The sequence below is a fragment of the Aotus nancymaae genome, unplaced genomic scaffold, assembly GCF_030222135.1.
Source record: "Aotus nancymaae isolate 86718 unplaced genomic scaffold, 86718_ANA_hifiasm-v0.15.2.pri h1tg000003l, whole genome shotgun sequence".
Lineage (NCBI taxonomy): Eukaryota > Metazoa > Chordata > Mammalia > Primates > Aotidae > Aotus > Aotus nancymaae.
Window position 1 is genome coordinate 36,702,010 of NW_026988414.1, and position 27,038 is coordinate 36,729,047.

The following is a 27,038-nucleotide window of genomic DNA, read 5'->3' on the forward strand; positions in this document are numbered from 1 at the left end:
GGGCAGCTAGTTGGGAGGATTACTAGATTTGAGTTTGGAACATCTTTGGATGGTGGAATAAAGATGGCATTTGCACGCTGGGTGTAGTGGCTCATGCCTGTAATCTCAGCACTTTGAGAGGCTGAGGTGGGCAGATCACTTGAGCCCAGGAGTTCAAGACCAGCCTGGGTGATATGGTGAAACCCAGTTTCTACAAAAAATACAAAACTAGCCAGGCATGGTGGTGCAAGCTTGTAGTCCTAGCTATTCAGGAGGCTGAGGCAGAAGGATCACTTGAGCCTGGGAGGCAGAGGATGCAGTGAGCCAAGATCGTGCCACTGCACTCCAGTGTGGGCAACAGACCAAGACTCTGTCTTAACAAACAAATATGGCAATTGCAATCTCACAGATTTTCCTGGTTTACAGATTCAATGCCTTTGGTCATGTTATTAGGTTTTCTGGCGAGCTCTGAGTGACCCACACAGTAAAAGGCATGAAAGTTGCCCACACATGATGTGTTGTGGTCATTTTTCTGAAGTTTTTAAGTCATCCAGTTTTAGCACAGGGCTTGGGAAAGCAGCAGTTTTAGTTGTCAGTGAAACTAGAAAAAGTGAGGATTCAATCCAGTCTATAGGTAATAACAAAGCCTCACAGACAATGAATAGGACTGGAGTCTGACAATGGTGCACTTAGTTTTCTACTAAAATACAAACTTTTCTTTTTTCTTTTTAAATGGAGTTTAGGTCTTGTTACCCAGGCTGAAGTGCAATGGTGTAATCTCAGCTCACTGCAACCTTCACCTCCCAGTTTCAAGTGATCTCCTGCCTCAGCCTCCCAACTAGCTGAGATTACAGGCACCTGCCACCATGCCCACCTAATTTTGTACTTTTAGTAGAGACGGGGTTTCACCATGTTGGCCAGGATGGTCTCGATCTCCTGACCTCATGATCCACCCGCCTCGGCCTCCCAAAGTTCTGGGATTACAGGTGTGAGTCACTGTGCCCAGCCCATACAAACTTTTTTTAAACAGAGAAAAGGAAGGGGCCGCTTCCACTAAAGTTTGTCTTATTTCTTTTACCCTTTCTTTTCTGATTATAAAAGACACTCATGCTTACCAAAGAAAGTTTAGGAAATGAGGCCAGGCGCGGTGGCTCATGCCTGTAATCCTAGCACTTTGGGAGGCCAAGGTGGGTGGATCACTTGAGGTCAGGAGTTCAAGACCAGCCTGGTCAACATGGTGAAACCCTGTCTCTACTAAAAATGCAAAATTTAGCAGGAAATTGCTTGAACCTGGGAGGCAGAAGTTGCAGTGAGCTGAGATCGCGCCACTGCACTACAGCCTAGGCAACAGAGCAAGACTCGGTCTCAAAAATAATAATCATAATAATAAATAAAAATTTAAAAAAGAAAGTTTAGGAAATGAATATTCTAAACAGAAATAAATACTTCGTATGAGTCCCATCACTCAGATATGACCACTCTCCACCTGCAGTTTTGGTTTCAATGGAATCACTGGAGAAGTTCTATTGGCAAGAGCTTGCTCTATTCCATTGAGGCTTTTCCTTGAGGCCCCTCAGGTACCAGCTCTTTCTGAGCCTAATGGAGGGGAATTTTCTGTTCATGCTGAGACCCCATCCCAGCCTGACAGAAGCTTCTAGCTCTTCCTCAGTCGATTCTTGTGCTGGTTCTGTTCTCTGGCCTCTGTGTTGCAGCCTCTGAAACTGCATCCTTCAATTTTCTCTTGCAATCCTCTTGTTGCTCACAGGTGGCAACCTTCATATTCACTGACACTCACACACATCCAGCATTTCTTCATCTATCCATATGAAGTCATGAAACCAGATTTTAAAGACTTAACATAAACCCAAGAATGTAAAATATTATTAAAAGTATTTATACCTGTTTTTTAAAGTTTTTAAAAAGTAGACTATTTTTCAGAGCAGTTTTAAGTTGACAGAAAAACTGAGTGGAAAGTAAAGAAGGTGTACACTTCCTGCCTCCACATATGTATAGCCTCCCAGCACTGTCAGCATCCTGCGCCAGAATGGTACATTTGTTACAATTGATAAGGCTACATTGACACATCATCAACCAAAGTCCATAGTTTACATAAGAATTCACTCTTGGTGTTGTACATTCTGTGGGTTTAGACAAAGATATAACAACGTGTATCTACTCTTATTCCTTTTTACTTTTTAAAGTGTAGCTATCAGAAAACTTAAATTACACATGTGAGCCCAGAATGAATGACAAATGTAATTTTGTTCTTCCTGAGACAGGGAGTCCTTCTTGCCAGGATGGAGAGCAATGGCAAAGTCATGGGGCACTACAGCCTCGAACTCCTGGACTTAAGTGACCCTCCCACCTCAGCTGCCTGAACAGCTGGAACTACAGGTGCATGCCACTATTCCCAGCTAATTATTTTATTTTTTTGTAGAAATGTGGTCTTGCTATGTTTCCCAGTCTGTTCTCAAACTCCTGGCCTCAAGCAATCCTCCAACCCAGCCCACATATGCAATTTTAAGCACTGTAAGAGTCTTTCATTCTCAAAAAAGTTAATGCTCAGAGATGAGTAAGATATTTTAAAAATGTTACTCACCAATGATTTTGTTTTGAGCCCAAAAATCATGGTTCTCAAGGTCTTGCACATTTCTTCCTCTTCTTATATCTCTGACTTCATTTCCTGCTGTTTCTGTCCTGTACATATATCACCTCCAGCCAATCTTGCTCAGGGCCTTTCCCTAACTGCTCCATGTAACTCCTGCCTCAGGACCCCTGTACTTGGAGTTCTTTTTGCTTGGAATTAATTACTCCCAGATAGTTGCACAACTCTCCCTTTTCTTTTTTAGGTCTTAACTCAAATGGCCTTCCTTAATTGCCCTTCTTAACACTACAACTCAACCCTACCTCTGCACTTCTTTTTCCCTTTCACACTTTATATTTTCAAAAGCCATGATTACCTTCTAACATATTAATAGGTTCTAATAAATAATATTACAAAATATACTACTTACTTTCCCAAAGTGTTGCTTGTCTCTTATTTGTTTCCCTACTTCATTAGGGCATATATATATATTTGGAGACAGAGTCTTGCTCTATCCCCCGGGCTGGAGTGCAGTGGTGTGGTCTTGGCTCACTGCAACCTCCACCTCCTGGCTTCAAGCAATTCTCTTGCCTCAGCCTCTCGAGTAGCTGGGATTACAGGTGCCTGCTACCACGCCTGACTAATGTTTGTATTTTTAGTAGAGACAGGGTTTCGCCATGTTGGCCAGGCTGGTCTTGAACTCCTGACCTTGGGTGATCTGCCCCACCTTGGCCTCCCAAAGTGCTGGGATTACAGGTGTGAGCCACTGCTCCCAGCCTCCTCATTTCTTTTACAAACACACAGACACTTTTTTTTTTTTTTTTTTTTTTTTAATGAGACAGCGTCTTGCTCCATCACCCATGCTGGAGTACAGTGGTGTGATCATGGTTCACTGAAGCCTCAACCTGCTAGATTTAAGTGATCCTCTCGCCTCAGCCTCTTGAGTATCTGGGACAACAGGCATGTGCCACTATGCCCGGCTAACTTTTTTGATTTTTTTGTAGAGACAAGGCCTCGCTATGTTACCCAGGCTGGTCTTGAACTCCTGGGCTCAAGTAATCTTCCTGCCTCAGTCTCCCAAAGTGCTGAGATTGTAGCTGTGAGCCACCGTCCCTGGCCAACTATCCTCGTTTCTTAATTGCTTCTTGCAGGAGAGCCTGAATCTGTTTCAGAAAGAGAAACTTTTTAAATTAAGAATATGGCAGGTTTTTAAGTAATTTTAATTAAATAGGAGTATTGTTTTCTTAGAACTTGTGTATAGTACATTCCTAAGCCAATCTTTAATGGAAATACTTTTCCTGACTTCCTGAACATATTTGATTGTGATGAATTGACCTAGCTTAATAAGGAAGAGGTCCATTTTGAGTCAGTGAACTAAGACTTTATGGCATCTGATTTCATATGTGTACAGTAGGACAATTGTATGAAATATCAATGTATTTCCTGTTCCCAGTAATTCCTTCATTAGAACTAAAACATGAGGGTAAGGCATTCATATCTTCAGAGATGATCATTAGAGTAGAAAAATAGTCAGAGAGGACAAGTCCTAGCTTTTGGTTTTAAAAACCATACACTTAAAATTTCAGGCAGAGACAATGGCTTTAAAGAGAAAAAGCCTTTGAAATATCAGAACCTGGCCTGAAAGGCTGAGAGCATAAAATAATCGTTTGTATGAAGAACAGACATAGAAGAATATTATAATTAGTCAGACGTAGTCCCTCCCACACCCCCAGACCTCAGCAATTTGATTCACTCTGGTGTGGGAGGAGGAGAGCCACTGGAGAAGAAGAAGGGGTCTCTGGTCTCTTTCTTCTAATGCAGAGGGGTGGGACATAGAACCCCCAGAAAACCTTGAGACTATGAGATAAGAGGGGATCTAATTCTCCTTCCCGTGTGGAGCTTGGGAAATGGCAGACCTCATAAAATTCCTCTGCCCTTAACATGAAGTAGGTATTGAGTAGAAATGGCTGCAAATGTGTCCTGTTTCATGCTCCACACAGAAGAGCAGCCAAATGTTTTCTATGCCCCTCAAGAGACACAAGGTAGGAGACAGCTGAGAGCCTGAAGAGACCTCAAGATTGGGATGAGAAGTCTGTATCTATTATTTGAATGGTCTGTACAAAGGGATACCAGATGAGAATGCAAGTGTCAACAGGGATTAATGATGATGACTGAGGACCAGATGTCCTTCCTTCTTCTCCAGTCCCAGTTGCTGGCTTTGGCTCTATATACCTCTCAAAACTGGGGAGGGGTTTGTGAGAGGCCTTGACTAAACTGAGATCCCACTGAACTTACTGAGATTTAGTTTTAGTCATTCTTCAGGAAGGGGATGTGCAGAGTCAACTAAACATCCATTGAAGATTTGATCACCCCTTCTAGAAGTGGTTGCTTGAAAGCAACTATCAGCCAGAGACATTCTCCAATTGCAAGTGTGTCATGTTCACTGTTAATTTAATAACTGGGAGTAAGGCCTTGGAGAACAAAGGGTCCTTGTGCCTTGGAGCAGAATTGGCATATCTAACATCACATTGATCCCTACTGTAAGATCTAAGAGAAGGAAGAAAAGCCCTAAGTGCATCCAACAACATCCACATGTTATGAAATTCAGCATTGAGACCTGCCAGCTTCCAATAAGCCCTCTAAAGATATAAGCCTGTGAATATAAAATTGCCCCCCCCATTCTTTACTCTCTTTGGCTCTTTATTTTAGTAATTTTCGAACTTAAAACTATGATTTTTTAGCAATGGAATCCTTTTTTTCCCAACAAAATCTTAGAGTTCTGGTATATAAACCAGAAAAATGTTGTGTTGGCTGGGCATGGTGGCTCACACCTGTAATCCCAGCACTTTGGGAGGCTTAGGCAGGTGGATCACAAGGTCAGGAGTTCGAGATCAGCCTGGCCAATATGGTGAAACCTCGTCTCTCAAAAAAAAAAAAAAAAGAAAAAAAGTTGTGTTGTATCGCCACACTTATTTTATAAGATCAAATTTATAGCAATTACTTACTCAAAGACAATGAGAATTCAAAGATGATAAGATTTAGATAAATATAAAAATTTGAATTCTGGAATTATAGATGACTATTGCAGTCACACAAGTTTCAGCTTCTAATTTATTTATGCGTTTTCTTTTTGGTTGCCTGCTATAGAGAAAATCCTGATTCATAGAGATGAGTACTTTGCAAAGGGTCACAGTTTTTGAAATAATTTACCTTGCAATCCCACACAACTCTTTATTTAAATTAAAATTGTATCCTGAAAATGAGGCACTGAGAAATTTCTGTTTAAATATTGGTTCATGAAAACTTATTTCCATGTACAAACTTGAACATGGATGTTTATAGCAGCTTTAGTCCTAATAGCCAAAACTGGGAAGTAACCAAGATGCCCTTTAGTATCATGGAAACAACAACCAGAACAACAACTTTGGTGGATCCAGACTGTGGAATGTAATTCAGTGCTAAAAGGAAATGAGCTATTAAGTCATGAAAAGACATGAAGGAACTTTAAATGGATATTACAATGTGAAAGAAGCCAATCCGAGAAGGCTACATACTTTATGACTTTTGCTGGAAAAGGCAAAACAACGAAGGCGGTAAAAAGAATAGTGGTTGCCAGGGATTAGGGGGAAGAGGAGGACGAAAGTCAGAGCACAGAGGATTTTTGGGGCGATGAGACTAATCTGCACAATACTAAAATGCATGATATATGTCATTATACATTTGTTAAAACCTATAGAATGTACAACACCAAGAATAAACCCCAATGTAAATGACTGACTTTGGGTAATGATGTGTTCATCTAGGTTAACCAGTTGAAACAAATGTACCACTCTGGTGCAGAATGTTGACAGTGGGGGAGGTTGTGCATATGTGAGGACAGAGGATATGTGGAAACTCCGTGTACTTTCCTCTCTGTGTAAACCCGAGTGTGCTAAAAAAGTTTTAAAAAATGTAAGCTATTAAAAATCTGAAAAAATTGATTTACTAATAAGATATGATAACTGCTCAAATTCCTTATAACACATTTACAAGAATCAAAGACATAGCAACTAAAACTTATGTTTAATCTTGATGCTATTTATAAGATAGTAGCAACCAAAATTTGTGGTTAATCCTGATACTATTTATAATGCGACATTATTTTTGTATGACTAGTTACATGTTCACTTATTATTGTGCAATTGGCTACGGCACCATGAAAAGAACACGCATCAAGCAGATGATTCATAGGCTTGCCCAACACTTAATTGAGAACAGCACACATTTGTACATCTTTGTATAATATTACGTGAGTTATGTGCATAGGCTTAGATTAAAGAAAGAGCATTCCACATCTGAATCTATTCTAGTAATAAACAGAAGAAAGAGAAAAAAATAAGTGCAGAGCTATACTTTTTTTCTAATCAAGGACATTTAAAGAAGATTGCACAGAGATGGCAGGAAAAGATTTATTCCAAGGTCTAATCAAAAGTGAGTCAATTCAACAGCACACATGTTAATGTGGTAGTAGCCTCTAGTACATCAAAAACTGAAAAATAGAACAAATTTGTATATGACCATTGTCTTGCATATTAAAAGTTATTTAGAATACTTATATTTTTAAATAAACTCAAATTAACTACTTGTGGAATGTGACCTCCACTGGGGAAAAGTTAGATTCTTGTTTAATCAGGTTATATTATTCCAGAGTTTTTTCTAACATATGTTTGAACATACCTATTTTAATTCTGATACCCTCTTTCTCTCCCAGAATAATGAATCACACTCTCTTCCACAGCTGGCACAAATATGTCATTGTGTTCTTTTTTAGCTTTTTGTAATCATAATAGCATTTGATGTTTAGCTAATCCAGCTGAAGTTTATGGTAGTGTATCGTGTGATACATGGATCAAAGGCAATCTTTATTCAATTGAATGTTGTTGCTGTTCCACTGTTTATTAAAATGTGATTTCTTCTTTAAGCTATTAATATTGGTTTGATGTATATGTATTAAATTCTTACACTTTTAATTCATTTGCTGGTACTATGAATATGACTGATTTTGCAAAACAAAAATCCAATGGTTTATAGTTCAATAATTGTTACCTCACACATAAGTTTAAATCTGGTAGGAAGAATCTGACATTGTGATCTTCAAAAGATCCTTGTATTGTTTCATTGTTCTTCACTAGTAATTTATGGAGTTCAGTAGAGTCTTTTGGATGATTTAAAACACCAAATAACTGTATTTTAAGGCCAGATTTCCTATCAGCCCTACTGAAGACATAGCGGAATTTGAATCTTTGAGGACAGAGCCCAGCAATACGTATATTAAAGAAGTTTTTTGGGCCATATCGTGGACGCCGGGTGAGCTTGAGCATTGGTGTGTGTTGGGCCGGAGGAAAGCGGGAAGACGCATCGGAGCGTGTGGATTTGAGCCTCTGCATTTTTTACCCTAGATCTCGAAATGCATCGTGATTCCTGTCCATTGGACTGTAAGGTTTATGTAGGCAATCTTGGAAACAATGGCAACAAGACCGAATCGGAACGGGCTTTTGGCTACTACGGGCCACTCCGAAGTGTGTGGTTGCTAGAAACCCTCCCGGCTTTGCTTTTGTGGAATTTGAAGATCCCCGAGATGCAGCTGATGCTGTCCGAGAGCTAGATGGAAGAACACTATGTGGCTGCCGTGTAAGAGTGGAACTGTCGAATGGTGAAAAAAAAAGTAGAAATCGTGGCCCACCTCCCTTTGGGGGTCGTCGTCCTCGAGATGATTCTCGTAGGAGGAGTCCTCCACCTCGTCGCAGATCTCCAAGAAGGAGAAGCTTCTCTCGCAGCCGGAGCAGGTCCCTTTCTAGAGATAGGAGAATAGAGAGATCGCTGTCTCAGGAGAGAAATTACAAGCCGTCCTGATCCTTCTCTAGGTCTCGTAGCTGATCTAGGTCAAATGAAAGGAAAGACCAGTTTGCAAGAGAAGTGGTGTACAGGAAATGACTTCATTTGACAGGAGTATGTACAGAAAATTAAAGTTTTGTTTGAGACTTCATAGGCTTGGTGCATTTTTAAGATGTTTTAGCTGTTTAAATTTGTCTTTTGAAACAATGACACAAAGGTGTAATTCTCTATGGTTTGAAATGGATCATATGAGGCATGTAATACCAAGAATTATTACTTTAAAATGTTCCCTTAAGCAAAATTGAATTCGCTTTGAATTTTAGTTATGCATAGACTGATAATAAACCTCTAAACCCACCCAGCAGAAGTGTGGATTTTTTTTTAAATATAGAAACAACTGGCAAAAATTGAACTAAGATTTACTTTTTTGGGATATAGGATGCAGCTATAGTTGAACAAGCAGTCTTTAAAAGTTGCTGTGAAACACAAGCCGTCGGGTAAAAAGTGCTGCACTACTAAACTAGAGGTTTTTGAAAAAGTCAACTCATGTTTATCCTGGGCAGAGGTTGCCTAGTTGGTATAGAATCTTAAGTTTCAAGAAAGTTTATCTTTGCTTTAGGTCATAAGTTCCTTATTTGATTGCTGTATATGAATACATGGCTGTTCATGACATTATGGGCAAATTTGAGATTTCAAAAGTGACCTGCCAGTTTAAGGGTATATTGTAGAGCCGAACTTTGAGTTACTGTGCAAGATTTTTTTTCATGCTGTCATTTGTAACATGTTTTGTGAGAATCCTTGGGATTAAAGTTTTGGTTTCAAATTGTTGTTTAACTTGAAAGCCTGTTTTTCCTTGCAAACTCAAATCTGTGAGCTTGGTACCAAGTCCAGGTTTAACATTCTTATTGGAAGCCATACTTATATTTTCTTGCAAAGTGCTTTTGAATTAATAAAATATTAGCATAATTATGTAATAGTTTAAAAAAAAAGAAGAAGAAGAAGTTTTTGTTTGTTTGTTTTTGAGACAGAGTCTTGCTCTGTCACCCAGGCTGGAGTGCAGTGGCATGATCTCTGCTCACTACAACCTCTGCCTCTTGGGTTCAAGCAATTCTTCTGCCTCAGCCTCCGGAGTAGCTAGGATTACAGGCATACACCACCAGTCTCGGCTAATTTTTGTATTTTTTTTTTTTTTTTAGTAGAGATGGGGTTTTACTATGTTGGCCAGGCTAGTCTTGAACTCCTGACCTTAAGTGATCTGCCCTCCTCAGCCTCCCAAAGTGCTGGGATTATAGGCATGAGCCACCATGCCTGGTCATATTAAAGAAGTTCTTTTGTTTGTTCCAATTTGAGAGCTTCTACTTTAGGAATAAGATCACTTTTATGGTATTTCTTTCCTCAAATCCCTGGCCAATACTTCTGCTTTCCTTTATACTTTAATACTAGTCTTGGCTGGGTGCGGTGGTTCACACCTGTAATTCCAATACTGTGGAAGGCCCAGGAGAGGGGATTGCTTGAGGCCAGGAGTTTGAGAGCAGCCTGGGCAATACAGCAAGACCCCTATGTCTCTCTCTCTGTATATATATATATATATGCGCATGCCAGGCATGATGGTATGTTTTCTTCTAGACTTTCTATAATTCTAGCTTAAGCTTTTAGGTCTACAATTGATTTCAAATAAAGTTTTGTGAATGGTGTGAAGTAAATGTCAAGGCTCGTTTTTTTCCCTATATGAATATCCAGTTGCTCCAGAAACATCAACGCCCAACTGGCTGGGGCCTGCCTTGACTCTGCTGACAAAAAGAACCCCTGAAGATATGGCTAATGTTTCCACTTGTTCTAAATCTTTCCATTCAATAGCCTTGACCTATTGAACTTTCCAGAAACTAAGAGATATCAAAGGCCAAAAGCTGATGAGCTGTCCAGAAACTAAGGGATACTCAAAGGCCAAAATCAAAGTGAGATTTGCAACCCAGATACTTAAAAGCATTGACATTTTAGGCTTTTGCTATGAGGGAATTTGCCAGGCTGGCGAACACCTTGCAGTGTCGCTGATGCCCAAGGGCTTGGCCTACGATAGGAGGCTTGTGGGAGGAAATGTCCTTACCTGGCCTCTTCCTTCAGCCCTGCTGGCCTGGTCCCAAATCTTCTAGGGCCTTGCTCCTCAAAGTGTGACCTGCAGAGCTCAGCAGCATAGGCATTACCTGGAAATCTGTTCGAGATGTAGAATCTCAGACCCTACCTCAGACTCACTGAATCCTTATCCACATTTTCAGATGACTCATGAGCACATTAAAGTTTGAGAAGCACCCATCTCAGGAGCTGGCAGAAATTTCAATGGTCAGCTTCAGAAATGTCCACCAGGTGGCAGGTTTGCAGCAGCCACAGGTAGCTAGAGCTGCAATCAGCCACCCGAGTCTATAAGTGGCACTGGCAGTTGGAACAATTGCTCATGAACTGTGGAGGGAATGAATGGAGGAGCGACCCCAGAATGGAGGAGGAGACCCCTAATCAAAGAGTGGCGGGTGGTGGGGTGTAAGCCATGAGTTCCTCCTCTCTGGGCATTCCCCAGTTGTATTGTCTAGTGAGAGGGATGGGCTGTATCCTCTCATTTTACAGACAAAGAAATCAAGGCCCAAAGAGGCAAAGAGACTTAGTCAAGGGCTCAGCAGTGGGAAATAGTGTTAGGGCCGGAACTGGAAGGCAGGTGTCAGGCTGCGTGGCCTGGGCTGAGAGCCCTCTATGGTCTACGCTGACCTGAGCGGCTGCCTCTCCACTCCCTCCCCTTGGTTGCTCTTTGAACAGCTATCTTGTTTTCTCTGGGAGTGCTAGAAGCTGCTGTTACAATAATTCAGTTTGGATGGTCAATGGTCTCTCCACATGATACAGTTGGATATTTGTCCTCACCCAAATCTCATGTTGAATTGTAATCCCCAGTGCTGGAGCTAGGGCCTGGTGGGAGGAGTCTGCATTATGGAGCAGATCCCTCATGGCTTGGTGCTGTCTTTGTGATAGTGAGTTCTCCCAAGATTCAGTTGTTGTAAAGCGTGGCACCTCCTGCCTGCTCTCTCTCTCTCTCGCTCTCTTTCTTTGTCTCACTCCTGCTTTGTCCATGTGAAATGCCTACTCCTACTTCACCTTCTGCCACGAGTAAAAGCTCCCTGAGGCCCCCCCAGAAGCCAAGCAGATGCTGGAGCTGTGCTTGTACAGCCTCCAGAACCATGAGCCAATTAAACCTCTTTTCTTTATAAATTATCCAGTCTCAGGTCTTTCTTTATAGCAGTGCAAGAACGGCATCATACACCACAATACTCAGGGTCCTGTGGCCAGAATCACTGCCTTGGAAGGTCAGCTTTGAAAGGACCTCGAAGCCATGCAGCCTAAAACTAGCTTCCAGCAGGGGAGAGAGACAGCTGAGGGCCACAGAGGGGCTCCGTCTGATGACAGCCCACTGCCCCACCCACTGCCATGTCTTGTCATTAGTTCATTTGGGTTTTTTGTTTGCTTCTTCATTGCTTTGTTTCTTTGGTTCCAATTATGCTGACTTTCATAAAGGATTTGTGGTTACCCAAAAATATATTCAAGGCCAAAAAATTAAAAATAGATAGGTGAGGAAATGGGGCAACGGGAAATTAAAAGTAGAAATGTGGAGGAATTTTCCTTCTAGGTTCTTCGATGGACGCTTCTATGACCTGTGACACAACAGGGGACACTTGGTTTACTTGTTCATTCTAGTCCCATGGTTCATGGCCTGGACCTTGGGAAAGAGCTTTCCTTCCTCTGAGTTATCATTTTCCCATGAGCACAGTGAGGTGCTTAGAGACCATATGTTCTGGCCGCCTAGGATTCTGAGAGTCACTCACTGTTAGGGGTTTCTGAAATACCAGGTTTCTCACAGCAGCCCTCCTGCGCTTGTTCCTCGGGCTGTATGTAGATGATGGTGTTCAGCATGGGGGTCACCACTCTGTAGGAGATGGAGATGAGTTTGTCTGCAAAATCGTGCTTGTCTTCCCCCAGTGGATCCATACACTTGGGCTTTCTATATGTGAAGAGGATGGTCCCGTGGAAGACGATCATGACTGTGAGGTGGGCAGAGCAGGTGGAGAAGGCCTTTTGCCTGATCATGTTGATAGAGATATCAGCACAGGGCAACTTCAGGACAGCCAGGACCTCACAGGTTAAGTGGTTGATGATTTTTGTCCGCATAGAAGAGCAGGCGACTGATCACATTTAGTCTCTTCCCTTCTCTTAGGGCAGAAGGGCCAAGAACTCCTCTGCTCTGGTGACACCAGCCAGGAATCAGTCCCAGATACCCTGTAACTCTAGTACCAAGATCTTGAACTTTTACTGACCTTTAAGTAAATTTCACTTCACCAGCGAGCCTCTATGACTGCATACCAAGGGGCTTCCTGCACGTTTTGGTCAAGTTGAACGTGAGTTCTCTCTGAACCTCCTTCCTCCCCATTCCCCTTCAGCTCTCACGAAAGACACTGACTTGCTTCTGAGGCTGGTCCTGAGATTTCCCTTGTTTTTTTTCAGGGAATTTAAAATCTCTCTTTGGGCTTCAAGGTGATTTGTCCTGGGTTATCATAAGCTTGTTGACAATCTAGGGGTTCTGCAGTTGGCTTTACCCTGTGCCTAAAAACCGTACAAACTCTCTAGAAATCCATCTCCTCCGAGCTCGGCTTTGTGATCTGACCCCTTCCCAGGTTGCTACGCGAGCACTTCCTGCAAGGAGCGCTGAGACTCTCCTGCCCTTGCGCGAGCACACAGTGTCTGTGCTGTGGCCATTTGGCTTAAGTCGACAGATGGCTACTGAGCACACCTTCTGTGCCAGGCATGATTCTCAGTGCTGGGGACTCAGAGAAGAAAATCAAAGTTTCTACTTTAAAGAGCTCCATATTTAGAAGAAGACAGACATGCTAAGAAATCAATGCAAGGAGGCTGGGCACGGTGGCTCACACCTGTAATCCCAGCACTTTGGGAGGCTGAGGCGGGCAGATCACCTGAGGATGGGAGTTCGAGACCAGCCTGACCAACATGGAGAAACCCCATCTCTATTTAAAAAAAATAATAATAATTAAAAAAAAAAAAGAAATCAGTGCAAGGGCTTTAACAGCAACAGCAGCAGCTGTTGAAGCAGTGATAGGACCTATTATCTATTGGGTACAAATTTTGCACCAGGAGGCCAGACACAGTGACTCACCCCTATAATCCTGGCACTTTGGGAGACTGAGGCAGGCGGATTGCTTGAGCTCAGGAGTTAAAAACCAGCTTGGGCAACACAGTGAGACCCTATCTCTACAAAAAAATTTTTTTTAATTAGCTGGGTTTGGTGGCATGCACCTATAGTCCCAGCTATAATCAAGCAGCTTAGCAGCTAAGCTTCAAACTGCATTTTGAAACTCTTTTTCCTTTCCCCTTTCCTCCTCCTCCTGCCCCCAGTCGCAAGATATAACTTTGAGACAAACTGTGCATGTGTTACCTTTCATCTTGAAATACAGCCTCAGAATGGGCTGTAACTCTCCACTCCCTTTCTTTTCCCATTCTGTCCTCCCATGCCTTACGCAAATTTATTTACCTAGATGCTTGTTATGCACACACTACGCTCACATATCTGGTCATATGTTTCCTTTGAAGCTTCAGGGGTTAGATCCTGATAGGAACCAGACACCTTCAGAATTCTCTCTCCAACAAAAGGTTACCTCAGGGCTGGAACCCACTCTCAGCTGAAGAGTGACCACAAGATTGATTGTGATTAATTTAATTTATAACCTGGTAGGAGCCACAATGGCACCTGCCCCTTCACCAGATGGAACAGTAATTCAAGATGAGCCATCAGAGTAATTCACAGCACCTGGCACCTCCTAGCCCCGCTTGCCTCTTTCACATTCCAAAATGCTTTCTTTTTCTTTTTCTTTTCTTTTTTTTTTTTGAGATCGAGTATCACTCTGTCACCCAGGCTGGAGTGTAGTGGAACAATCTTGGCTCACTGCAACCTTCACCTCTTGACCAATTCCCTGCCTCAGCCTCCCGAGTAGCTGGGATTACAGGTTCAAGCAATTCCCTGCCTCAGCCTCCCAAGTAGCTGGGATTACAGGTTCAAGCAATTCCCTGCCTCAGCCTCCCGAGTAGCTGGGATTACAGGTGTGCACCACCATGCCCGGCTAATTTTTGTATTTTAGTAGAGATGGAGTTTCACCATCTTGGCCAGGCTGGTCTTGAACTCCTGACCTAATGATCCACCCGCTTCGGCCTCCCAAAGTGCTGGATTACAGGCATGAGCCACTGTGCCTGGCCCCTAAAATGCTTTCTTTAAAAACTCCTGCATTCCCCCAACAAATTGAAGAGTGGAATTGTCGTCTACACTTCCCCTTGTTGGCATGGATAATAAAAGAATACTGCTCATCCTTATTATAATGTTATTATTTTGACTTCTTTCCACAAGCAGCAAACAACCAGATCCTTTTGCCAGTTCCACAGCTACTCAGAAGGCTGAGGTGGGAGGATTGCTTGAGCTCAGGAGGTTGAGGATGCAGTGAGCCATTATCACACCACTGTACTCCAGGATGGGTGAGAGAGCAAGACCTTGTCTCAAAAAAATAAAAAAAGAAAAATTATGTAGTAGGCACCTTATCTATTGTCATTCTCACAACATCCTCAGAAGGAAAGAGCTATTACCTTGTTCTCAGATGAAGAAAGTACAATAAAATCCAAAACATTGTGAAATAAAGCTTCTCTATTTTTTGGGTCTAAATTCATATTGAATCTATGCTATTTCTAGGGAGATGAGAGTGGGTGTATGCCAGGAATCACAATTTTTTCAAATTGCGCCTTGAAAGGGACTTCTTTAAAATTCATCAGGTTATCACAGCCCCCACAGAGGAATATGCTGCTGCTCTGCTGGCTACTACTTTAGAGAGGGTGTCTGGCAACCAAGAGATCCTTCAGGACGGTTGGGATGGCTCCTGGAAACATCAAACTGCCTTGGCAGAGTGTAGACGAAGGAGCCAAAAGACTCAAAGAATTTAGGATGCTAAATGGGCTTGTTAAATTAGACCTACAGATGGATATGTCCCCTAGGAAGGCTAGAGGACACTCTCTTCGCTAAGCTAATAAGAAATTGCACAAGTGAGGGATATTTTTGAGAAACTTGGCAGTGTTTATCCTCTGTCAGCTGACGCTGACTGTAGGAGGTGCTGTTTTAGAAGTAGGGTCCCTAGTGTTAGTGGAGATTATAAATTTCCAGAATAGTGGTGGCCCAATGGCAGCCCTTAACTATTAGGGGCAAGAAGATTAATTACTGTAATAATTAATCTTTACTTACTGCAAGATCAGAATAGCAACCAGAGGGCCTGACCCGCAGGAATATATGGTAATAAGCATTAAACTGTGATGTTCCTAGGAGCAAGACAGGTAGGCAATTTACAAGGTTGTAAATGTATGTAATTAAAAAAAATCAAGCATAGATGAGCAGAAGCCTGATAACAGCTTTCCTGTTGAAAAATTATGATCACTCACTGAATTCCAGACCTAAATTAATTCTCAGATCCAAAATACATCAATTGAAGGAGAGGCTGGTCTCTGAGGAAGAATCCTGCAATGCCCTTGCATGTATATAGTAGTAATTTTCTCTGTATCTCCCTCCAGGGACTTGTGGTTATTTTCCTGAGTAGCTGTACACTGGGGAAAATGAAATACCCCAATATTTTAAGGGCTGTTTGTTATAGAATCTTAACTGACACTAATACCAAGAAACCCAAAGGAGCATCACAAATCCCTTCTACTGTAGGAGTATATGGAAATTGAGTGATAAATGGGGTCTAGGTCCAAGTTTATTTCCTGATAGGACAAATGGTTTTTTATGGAACTAGTCACTGGTAGTCATTCTCCAGGTTCCCAAATGTGTAACTGATACGGACATACATAATAGCTGGTTCGCACATTTGCAGTAGGGGTGAGTCCTGCCTAGAGTGGGATCTGTCGACCTCCACCTCTCTCCTGCTTCTGGGCAGAATCTCTCTTCCTTCCTGTTTTCACATCTGCTCTTTCTTCTCCCCTTTCTGGACACCTAAATGTGTCTCTTTAATTGTCTTAGGCTTTTTAAAAAGTAAAGGAACTGGTGAATTCCAGCTGTTTTAATTCTCTGGGCCACCCTCTCTATGTCCTCATTGCACTCCCACCAATAAAAATGCATTTAGGGCAAAGACCTGAGTCTTATTTCACATAGGGATGAGGAAGAAAAAAAAAAAGAAAAGAAAAGAAGACAACCTGGCATGTACTGGCATGGTTAAAGGACCGAAGTTCCATAATAACTTACTGCCATGGTCTGAATGGTTCCCCTAAAGTCATATCTTGAAACTTAATTGCCAATGTGATAGTATTAAAAGGCACAACCCCATGAATGGGATTAGTAACCTTATAAAAGGGCTTGAGGGAACTAGCTAGCCCTTGTTTTGCTTTTTCATCCCTTCTGCCAAGTGAGGACACAGTGTTCAAGGTATCATCTTGGAAGCAGAGACTGGACTGTCACCAGACATCAAACATGCTGGTGCCTTGATCTTGGACTTCCCAGACTCTAGAACTGGGAGAAATAAATTCGTACTATTTATACATTACCCAGTTTCAGGTATATTATTATAGCAGTAAAAATGGATGAAGACACTGACATTTACAAATATAAAGTGAACTGAAAATAGTCACTACAATACCTTAAGTTTCACCCCATCTCAGTCTAATCCTTGAGTGTAGGAGGAAGTCATGGACTTAGAGCTCTTTCAGCTGCAAAAAGACACATGGCCAATCCCACCAGTGTCGCAGATGGTCGGTGATAACTGTTATTACTGGCCTGTTGTTAGTTGTAGAATTGAGAATTATTTTTGCATTTGATTCCCCACAGTCTTTTTGGTGTTCTAGAACAATGTGGACATACTCATGGAATGTGTTCTGTGTGTAACTGCCATGTGCCATGTTGGTTGCATGGACGAAAGTTAGGAAGCTACTGGCACCCAGTCATACAGTAGTCAGTTATTGCTGCAGTGGGGTGGCAAGTTTGCCTCTCAATTTCCTTGCAGTGACAATAAATAGATGAATGTTGTGAAAAGCAAGATTCTTAGTGTCCATGAGATCAAAACAAAGCAGCTTCTCAGGTCTCACTATTTCTGGTGCTAAGATGTGAGAATAATTGCTGCCACAGTGCTAATGCTCACTATTATATGTGGGGGCAGATGACATTTTGCAGTTTATCCCTACATGAGAAACAGTAAAGGTCTCTGGGGTGACATCAAATCAGAGTAGAGTAAGTAGAAGTTTTATATAGGACAAAACAACATTGTATTAGTCCATTCTTTTTTTTTTTTTTTTAAACGGAGTCTTGCTGTGTTGCCCAGCGGGAGTGCAGTGGCGCAATCTTGGCTCACTGCAACCTCCTCTACCTGGGTTCAAGCGATTCCCTTGCCTCAGCCTCCCAAGTAGCTGGAACCGCAGGCACGTGCCACCATGCCCAGCTAATTTTTTTTTGTATTTTTAGTAGAGATGGAGTTTCATAATGTTGGCCAGGATGGTCTCGATCTCCTGACCTCGTGATCCGCCCGCCTCGGCCTCTCAAAGTGCTGGGTTTACAGGCGTGAGCCACCGCACCCAGCCTGAATTAGTCCATTCTTGCAACGATATAAAGAAACACCTGAAACTGGGCAATTTACAAAGAAAAGAGGTTTAATTGGCTTGTGGTTCCTCTGGTTGTACAGGAAGCGTGGCTAGAGAGGCCTCAGGAAACTTATAATCACCGCGGAAGGTGAAGGGGAAGCAGGCATGTCCTACGTGGCTGGAGTAGGAGGAAGAGGGTGAAGCGGGAGATGCTACACACTTTTAAACAACCAGATCTCATGGGAACTGACTCACTATCATGAGAACAGCAAGGGGGAAATCTGCCCCCATGATCCAATCACCTCTTACCAGGCCCCTCCTCCAACACTGGGGATTTCAGACAGGAGATTTGGGCAGGGACACAGAGCCAATCGTATCCCGTATCCTCCGAGATCCCAGCACCGCTAGATTTCTTGTCTGTCTCTTTTGACCACCTCTATAACTCTTATGGATATTCATCAAATTCTGGTATCAAAGAATTTAAGATTTAGTCAGTTTAATATAGCTAGGCTATGATACAGTATGGTTCTGTGTGAAGCCAACAAATTGACCAGGAGCCTCAGAAATTTTAGGGCTCTCTTTCCACTGACAGTCTAAGGTCCTCCCTGGTTACCATTTCCCCAAGAGAACAATGAGGCATCTGGAGGGTATGCATTTGAGCAGTTTGGGAATCTGTGACACTCACGCTGTTAGGTGTTTTTGAGCCACCAGGTTCCTCACAGCAGCCTTCACGTCCTTGTTCCTCAAGCTGTAGATGATGGGGTTGAGCATGGGGGTCACCACCCCGTAGAAGAGGGAGATGAGTTTGTCTGCAAGGTCCTGCTTGTCTGCCCCCAGCGGGTCCTTAGACTTGGGCTTCCCATACATGAAGAGGATGGTCCCATAGAAGACGACCACGACTGTGAGGTGGGCAGAGCAGGTGGAGAAGGCCTTTCTCCTCCCCTCTGCTGAGGGGATCCTCAGGATGGTGGCAAGGATGAAGACATAGGAGACAAAGATAAACAGGACTGGGAGTGCAAGGAAGATCATGTTGGCCACAACCATGCTGATCACGTTGATGGAGATGTCAGCACAGGCCAACTTTAGAACTGCCAGGATCTCACAGGTGAAGTGATTGATGACACTGTCCCCACAGAAGGGCAGTCGCATTGCTAGGGATGTCTGTACCACAGAGTTGGTGATACCAGCTGCCCAGGAGCTGACAGCCATGGGCACGTAGGCAGCCTTGCTCATGACCACAGGGTACCTAAGGGGGTTGCAGATGGCCACGTAGCGATCAAATGCCATCATGCTTAGGAGCACACACTCTGTGGCTCCCATGGCAAAGGAGAGGAACATCTGCACTGCACAGGCTGAGAAGGAGATGGTTTTTCTGGGGGTCAGGAAGCTGTCAAGGATGAGGGGGACTGAGGAGGTCGTATAGCAGCTGTCCAGAAAGGAGAGGTTCCCCAGGAAGAAGTACATGGGCGTGTGCAGGCGGGAGTCAAGGATAGTCACCAGGATGAGGACCCCGTTGCCCAGAAGGATCACCAGGTACATCAGCAGGATGAGCACGAAGAATGTCTTCTCTAGCTTTGGATGGGCAGAGAGGCCCAGGAGGATGAACCCCATCACAGGGGAGGTCTCATTGGACCTGTTCATGGTGCATCTGCTCTGTCACCTGGAGGAACTCAGAGGTCAACCTCAGCATTCTCTTACTCCAAAAGCGCCTGGAAGGCCAGGCACAAATCCTTGCCCTGCCGAGCAACTGGGGAATAGCGCTGAGAATTTCTTCATCTCTGTGGGGTTCTAGGAACAATGTAGTAGAGATCAGTATTTAACTTCTGCTTCCGGTAAGAACAAACAGGCCAATTTGGACTAACTGTCTTTCAGATGACAGTTACACAAACTGGAAAATATATATAAAACATCTGTGTAAAGCATTGGAGAAGTTATAACACAATGAGGAATATAGGGTTATGATTCTGGGGAAAAACAAGGATCTAGAGATAGAAGTCCAGCACTTGTGGCTGTGATTCAACTCAAGCATTTGCAGCTTCTGGAGGGAGCCATGGAGAGACTGGAAAGCATTACTGACAGCCTCATGGAGATGGGGAGTAGGTTTCGATGTGAAAAACTCTCCTCAAAAGGCCCCTTGGCTGGGCGCTGTGCCTCACGCCTGAAATCCCAGCACTTTGGGAGGCCAAGGCAGGTGGATCACCTGAGGTCAGGAGTTCGAGACCAGCCTGACCAACATGGAGAAACCCTGTTTCTACTAAAAATACAATAATATATTCCCAGCTACTCGGGAGGCTGAGGCAGGAGAATTGCTTGAACCCAGGAGGAGGTTGCAGTGAGCCAAGATTGTACCATTGTACTCCAGCCTGGGTGACAAGAGCAAAAACTCCATCTCAAAAAAAAAAGAAAAAAAAGAAAGGCCCTCACTAAATGTTCTCCCTTTGGGATGGACTCTTGAAGGATAGCACCATAGGAATAAGGGCAAATCAGAAGGAAACAGGCATCTACAGATGCTGTAGTTCAGCTTCACCTCTTCTCAAGCCCTGAAATTGAACTGAGGTGATACTAGAGTTTTTGTACTCCCAAATATCTCACAGAAGCAAACACAGATCCACTCAGAGGAAGGTAATATCACCCGTCTCTAAATCTGTTCTACAAATTATTTTGCAAACACAACATCTGGCACACACTAAAAAAAAAAAAAAAAAGGCACACAAGGAGACAAGAAAACAAATGAAAACTAACAGAATAAAGCAACAACAGAAAATAAAGCATCCCTTGGGGCATGTGGCAGCCAAGAGGACAGCTCAAGTGACACCTGCCTAGAGAACAAGCCCTGGCCACCTTGACTCCTCCAGTGCCAAGGTCTTGACATTTGGTTGATTCTTTTGTACATCTGTGGCAGCGAGTAGGTCCCTGTGCCCCATGGCCAAGTTGAATGAGAGTTCCAACTGAGCCTCCCCTCTTCTCTTCATTCTTCATTGCCTGCAGCAAAGGCATTAACTTGTTCCTGAGACTGCTCACAGAACCCTAAGTCCTGCTTTTTTTTTTTTTTTTTTTTTTAATGGAAAGGTTAAATCTCTCCTGACAAAGATTCTCAAGTTTTCCAAACTTTAGTCAGGCACCTGAACCTTCTCCTAGGCCCATTTGTATCTTTGCTTATAAAATTTAGTTTCAGCAAAAAGCCCTGCTAAGTCAGTTTAGCAAGAGCCCCCCTCCTCGATATTTGATCATAGTCAATATTTGATGAGGTTCCTCATCCTCCACTATCCCCAGGTAATGTCTGATTACCCTGTCACCCTGTCTCCTTTTCAGCAAGAATTCTGTTAGGTCTGTTTAGTCAGAATCCTCTTGACCTCCGATGTTTCTTCTTAATAATTTCCTATCCACTGACCTCCACCCCCTCCTTGGCTAAAAATTCCCACTTGTTCCTGCTGTATTTGGAGTTAAGCCCAATTTCTCTCTCTCACTGCAAAATCCCATGGCAGCAGTCCCTATACCTGCTGAGATAGTCCTGAATAAAGTCTGCTTTGCCATGCTTTAACAAGTATCGATGCTATAAACAAGTATTGATCATCGTTTCCTTAACATTCCTCAGACTTTGAAATGTTCCTCAAACCACAATTTGTTCTGGACTAGTAAAAAAAACTTGTAGGCAACTGAGCAGTACAGTTTTATTAGCACTGTATCTAAAATACTTATGAACCTCCCAACTCAGTAATCCAGCCCCCTCGTCTGTTGTTGCAGGGATGCTTCCTGCCTGATGAGCTCTGAGATACTCCTGTGTTGGTGGTTAGCACATTATAGCTGTTACTAAGTCAGTGCCATAATAATTCAGGTCAGGTTAATAGATATTTATGAGCATCTGCTTTGGGCCAGGCATAATTCTAGGTGCTGGGAACAAAGAGCTCAAAATCTAGAGGGGAAATAGTCATGCAAACAAATAATTTCAATATCATCATCATCAACATCATCATCATCATCATCATCATCCATAACAATTACTTGAATGCTAAGGACAACAGGTCTTAGAGTCTATTTAGCAATTGTTCCCTTTCCAATGCAGAAAGCTCCTTACCGCATTCCTGATAGTCCTAGAACCTAGATTTGACTATCTGCGTGATGTGAGGTTCTTTATCTCCTCGTAAGGCTCACTTCACTTTGAAGTAGTTACCCAGTGATATTGAGCTGAAATCTGCCTCCCTGCAACTTCAACCTGGCCTTGTTTTCTGGAGACCCTAAAGGCAGTTAATCTCTCTTCCACACAACTGACCAAATATCTAGAAATAGCATGGCTTCAGCATGAAAATAAATAATAATCAATCCCTCTTTTTTTCTTAAGGTCTTAAAAAATTTCTTAGAGGCAAACGTATTATCCAGGAACTCACTACAAAGGCTGACACTAAGAATGATCCCCAAGCTTGAGGATGGCTGAGGTGCCCAAGACATATTGGGGCTGTGATGTGTATGCTGGGCAGTGCATCAGTCCCCAGCCGGGTTTCTCACTGCAGGATGGCCAACCAACTCTCAAGAGCTTGCATCAGATCATATGAAGAAAATATTCCCTTTATGTCATCATCATCAAATCCAGAAACATGCTTATTATTGTTAGACTTTGTATCTAACTATAAAGTGAGAAAGAGCCCAACGGTTTTAATCAAGAAAGGACAACCAGAGACAGGAGAATCGCTTAAACCCAGGAGGTAGAGATTGCAGTAAGCCAAGATCGTGCCACTGCACTCCAGCCTGGGCAACAAAGAGTGAAACTCTGTCTCGAAAAAAGAAAAAAAAGAAAGGACAACTGAGTGTGAGAAGACTACTAGCTGTGTGGTCCCCGGCAAGCTCCATTTCCTCGGCATGATGACAGGGTGAGGCCAGGTGATCTTAGACACTCTTGCAGGTTGAGGGGTTCGGTTTGATTTTGTGAGGAAAATATCATACCAATGAAATGGCTTCACGTCACCCCTCCTCAAGCCCCCATTCCATTACAGTCAAGTCTGATGATAGAAAGGTAATCATGCTGTTGATTAATGGGTGAAAATACATGGTTTGATCAAAGGAATAAGACCTAGTGTTCAATAGATCAGGAGGGTGACTACAGTTTACAATAAGCTGCTATAACTTTCAAGATAGCTAGAAGAGAATAATTCAAATATTTCTAGCATAAAGACAAATGTTTAAAGTGATGGATACCCCAACTACACTGACTTGATCCTTACAAATTATACAAATGGATTAAATTATCACATGTACCTTGAAACTATGTATATCTATTATGTATCAATAAGAAATTTAAAAAAATAGCCATGGTAATGAAAATTGTGGAATTTCTTTCACCAAAACGTGAACTTACCTTTATTTAAAAAAAAACGAAAAAACATCATGAGTAAAAATGATTGGTTTCCCAAGGGCTGGAAAGAGGCTACATGTCAGAAACAGCGACACTGGGTCTGAATGCCAGGGTGAGGGCTCAGGACACGTGAGAGGTGAAGGGTCCTTTCGGCTCCTCCTGCCTCATGTACTTGGGGCACAATCTCCAAAGGACTGGCCATCACCCTTAGAAGATCATTTAAATTGCAGTTTATTCTTTGGGATCACTGTAGTCCCTGAAGTCATTTAAAGTTTGGAAAGTGAGTTGAACTCAGTTTAGAAACTTTTTATCCTTCTGGGATAACATCCCCAAGATCCAATTATGTTGGCAGCACTGGAGGAAGTCTGCTGCCTGCTTCTTCTCCCCTCCTTCTCTCCCTTCCTCTTTCCCTTCCTTCCTTGTCTCCTTTCTTTCTTTCCAAACATCATAATCCCATTAACAGGGTCCAACAACTTGTGGGTCAGTGATTCTGGGATTCATTCAAACTCCAAGTGCTTTCTCCTGTGCTGCAGCCAAGTCCCATCACCCCCAATCTGTGCTTATGCAGCGGTTTGGGGCATCTGGGTGAGAGACCTATACTCTCCCTCTAAATGTTCATCTCATTGGATTAAACACCTTGAAGCAACCAGCTGTGTTCTGCCTCAATCCTTATGGGGCACACAAGTCAGGAAGCTGTCCTTTCAGCTTCCTGTCACCTGTGCATGTGCTCCCAGACCTCACAGGAGTCATGGACAGAATGTGACCCAGGACAAGGATGAGTCCAGAGAATGGGCACATTCCTTTATTCAGCACTTATTGAGTGTATGCTCCATAAGAGGCGGACTTGTGCAGAGTAACCCAAGGTCCCTGCTTTCTGGGAGTGCACCCTCTAGCGGCAAAAGGTAGAAATGTGCAGAGTAACCCAGGGTCCCTGCCTTCTGGGAGTGCACTCTCTAGTGGCAAGAGAGAGGCACATGAAAAAAATACAGTTGACCCTCCAACAGCGCAGAGGTTAGGGCGCCGATCCCCATGCAGTCGAAAATCCATGTATAACTTTTGACTCCCCTGAAACAACTACTAATGGCCTATTGTTAGACTGAAAGCCTAACCGATAACATAAACAGTCAATAAACATGTTTTGTATGTTAAATGTATTATTATACTGTATTCTTAAAATAAAGTAAGCTAGGGAAAAGGAAATAATTAAGAAAATCATGCTGCGTGCAGTGGCTCATGCCCATAATCCAGAACTTTGGGAGACCAAGGCAGGCGGATCGCTTGAGCCCAGGAGTTGAAGACCAGCCTGGACAATAGACTGAGACGCCATCTCTACAAAAAATACAAAAATTATCCGGGTGTGGTGGCACATGCCTGTGTCCCAGCTACTCGAGAGGCTGAGGTGGGAGGATGGGTTCAGCCTGGGAAGCAGAGGCTGAGGAGAAGAAGAAGGGGTTGGTCTTGTTGCCTGAGGGTGGCAGAGGAGGAAGAGGTGGAGGAGATAAAAGGGGAGGCAGGACAGGCAGGCACACTTCACGATGAAACCCCGTCTCTACTAAACATACAGAAAATTAGCCAGGCATGGTGACGCATGGGAGCAACTTGGGAGGGGTGAGGCAGGAGAGTCGCTCGAACCCAGGAGGCGGAGGTTGCAGTGAGCCGAGATCGCGCCACTGCACTCCAGCTTAGGAGACAGAGCAAAACTCCACCCCCCCCCCACCTCCCCCAGAAAAGAAATACATCATTATTTCTGTCTGATTTTTAGCTTTTTCATTTCTCTAAAAATGCTTCTATCGGTACCAATTCTTCTACCATTTGCTTTAGTTTTAGTTTTATCAGAGAAGGGCCCATATCACAAAAGAAGTCAAAAGCAGTCTTGAATACTCAGAACCCTTGTGCCTGATTGTCTAACGTCAATTGGTTTCTTGGCACTGCTTCTTCTCTGTCTTCTTCCTCACTGTCTGGCACTGGTTCAGAAGCACTCATCCCCATCAAGTCATCTTCTGTTAACTTCTCCAGTGTGGTGTCTATTCGATCTTGAATTTTTCCAAGATCCATATATTAAAATCTTTCACCCCTAAACTTTTTTTCTGCCATCATCACACTCTCTTTCATGATATCCTTGATTGGCTCTGTGAAGTCAGGCACATCTGGACACAGTTGTTTCTAGTAGGAAATAATTGTTTTGGACTTGATGGCCTTCACGACTTTTTCCGAAACAATGATGACATCTTCCACGGTGTTATTTTTTGCCTTTATGATGTTCTCTCTATTGAAGTTCTCTTCCACAGTGTTGACAATCCTTTTCATAGAGCACTGTGTGTAATGAACCTTACAGGTCCTAATGAGCCCGGATCGAGAGGCTCAATTAGAGATGTATGTCTGGGGAATGAGTAGACCCTTCACCGCTTCAGTGTTGAACTCATGGGATTCTGAGTTCCCATCGGAGGCATCGCCCAATATCAAAAGAAATTTAAAAGGTACCCTTAGTGGCAAGGAACTTCATGGCTTCAGAGACAAAACAGCAATAGAACCAATCCAGAAAAAGGGTTTTCATTGTCCAGGCTTTCTCGTTGTGTTTATCTTTTCCCTTCAAGGATCCAGGGTTAGGAGCTTTATAGATAAGGGCAGTCCTGATCATAAACCTGACTGCATTTATACAAAACAGTAGAGTCAGCTTATTCTTTCCTGACTTACATCCTGATGCTCACTTCTCTTCCTTACTAATACTTTATTCCACTCCAATGATTTTCTTTTCTTTCTTTTAGAGACAGGGTCTTGCTCTGTTACCCAGGCTGCCGCGCAGTGGTGTGATCCGCATTGATTTTCCTAATGTCTGGGAACTTGTTGGCTGCCTATTGGTCTGCAGAAGCTGCTTCTCCTGTTAACTTGATTTTTTTTTAAAAAAGCCAAATCTATCTAAAATTAGCAAACAGCCAGGCACAGTGGCTCACACCTGCAAATCCAGCACTTTGGGAGGCTGATTTGGGAGGCTTGCTTGAGCCTGGGAGTTTGATGCCAGCCTGGGTGTTTAGTGAGACCTCGTCTCTACAAAATTTTTTAAAAAATCAGCTGGGTGTGGTGGTGCACACTGTAGTCCTGGCTACTAGGGGGGCTACAGCGGGAGGAAACTTTGAGCCTAGGAATTCAAGGTGGCGGTCAGCTATGATCACACCATTGCACTTCAACCTGGGCAACAAAGTGAGATTCTCTCTCTAAATAAATAAATAAAATCAGCAAACCATCTTTTGCTGGCATTAAATTCTCCAGCTTTAGATCCTTCACCTTCTATTTGCCTTAAGTTGTTATATAATTTCATTTTTTAACATATTAGATTCTATAGATATGCCTTTCATATAGCAATCCTGCATCCACATAAAAGCCACATTTTCAGTGTGAGATAAAAAGATATTTTGCAAAAAGTGCAGGTTTTCATGCCTTTTGGCATAACTGGAGCAACAGCTTCAGGCATTTTCCTCCCTCCCTTTCTTTTCCCTTTCCTTTCCTTTTCCTTTCTTTTTCTTTCCTTTCTTTCTTCCTTCCTTCCTTTTTCTTCCTTTTCTCTTTCTCTTTCTCTTTCTTTTCAATGGTCCTTATGCTAGATTGATTTATCTT

At 42.9% G+C, this 27,038-nt stretch overlaps 1 protein-coding gene and 1 pseudogene across 2 annotated transcripts in view; one reads left to right on the forward strand and one right to left on the reverse strand.

Annotated features, from left to right (window-relative positions):
- Positions 1 to 7,904: 7,904 nt before the first annotated feature.
- LOC105724610 (serine/arginine-rich splicing factor 3-like) lies at positions 7,905 to 8,484 on the forward strand (annotated as a pseudogene).
- A 2,030-nt stretch (positions 8,485 to 10,514) lies between these two features.
- Positions 10,515 to 27,038, reverse strand: part of LOC105724606 (olfactory receptor 13C7-like) — a 105,081-nt gene continuing 88,557 nt past the window's right edge. The window contains exons 2-3 of one of the 2 annotated variants that reach the window (XM_012463352.2): positions 18,765 to 19,867; positions 10,515 to 10,646 (exon numbers count right to left, since the gene is read on the reverse strand). In XM_012463352.2, the coding sequence (XP_012318775.1) occupies positions 10,538 to 10,646; positions 18,765 to 19,720 (1,065 nt within the window). In that variant the 5' untranslated portion in view covers positions 19,721 to 19,867 and the 3' untranslated portion in view covers positions 10,515 to 10,537. Of the gene's footprint in view, positions 10,647 to 18,764; positions 19,934 to 27,038 lie in introns of those variants that run through there. The other variant, XM_012463353.2, reaches the window with a different exon arrangement.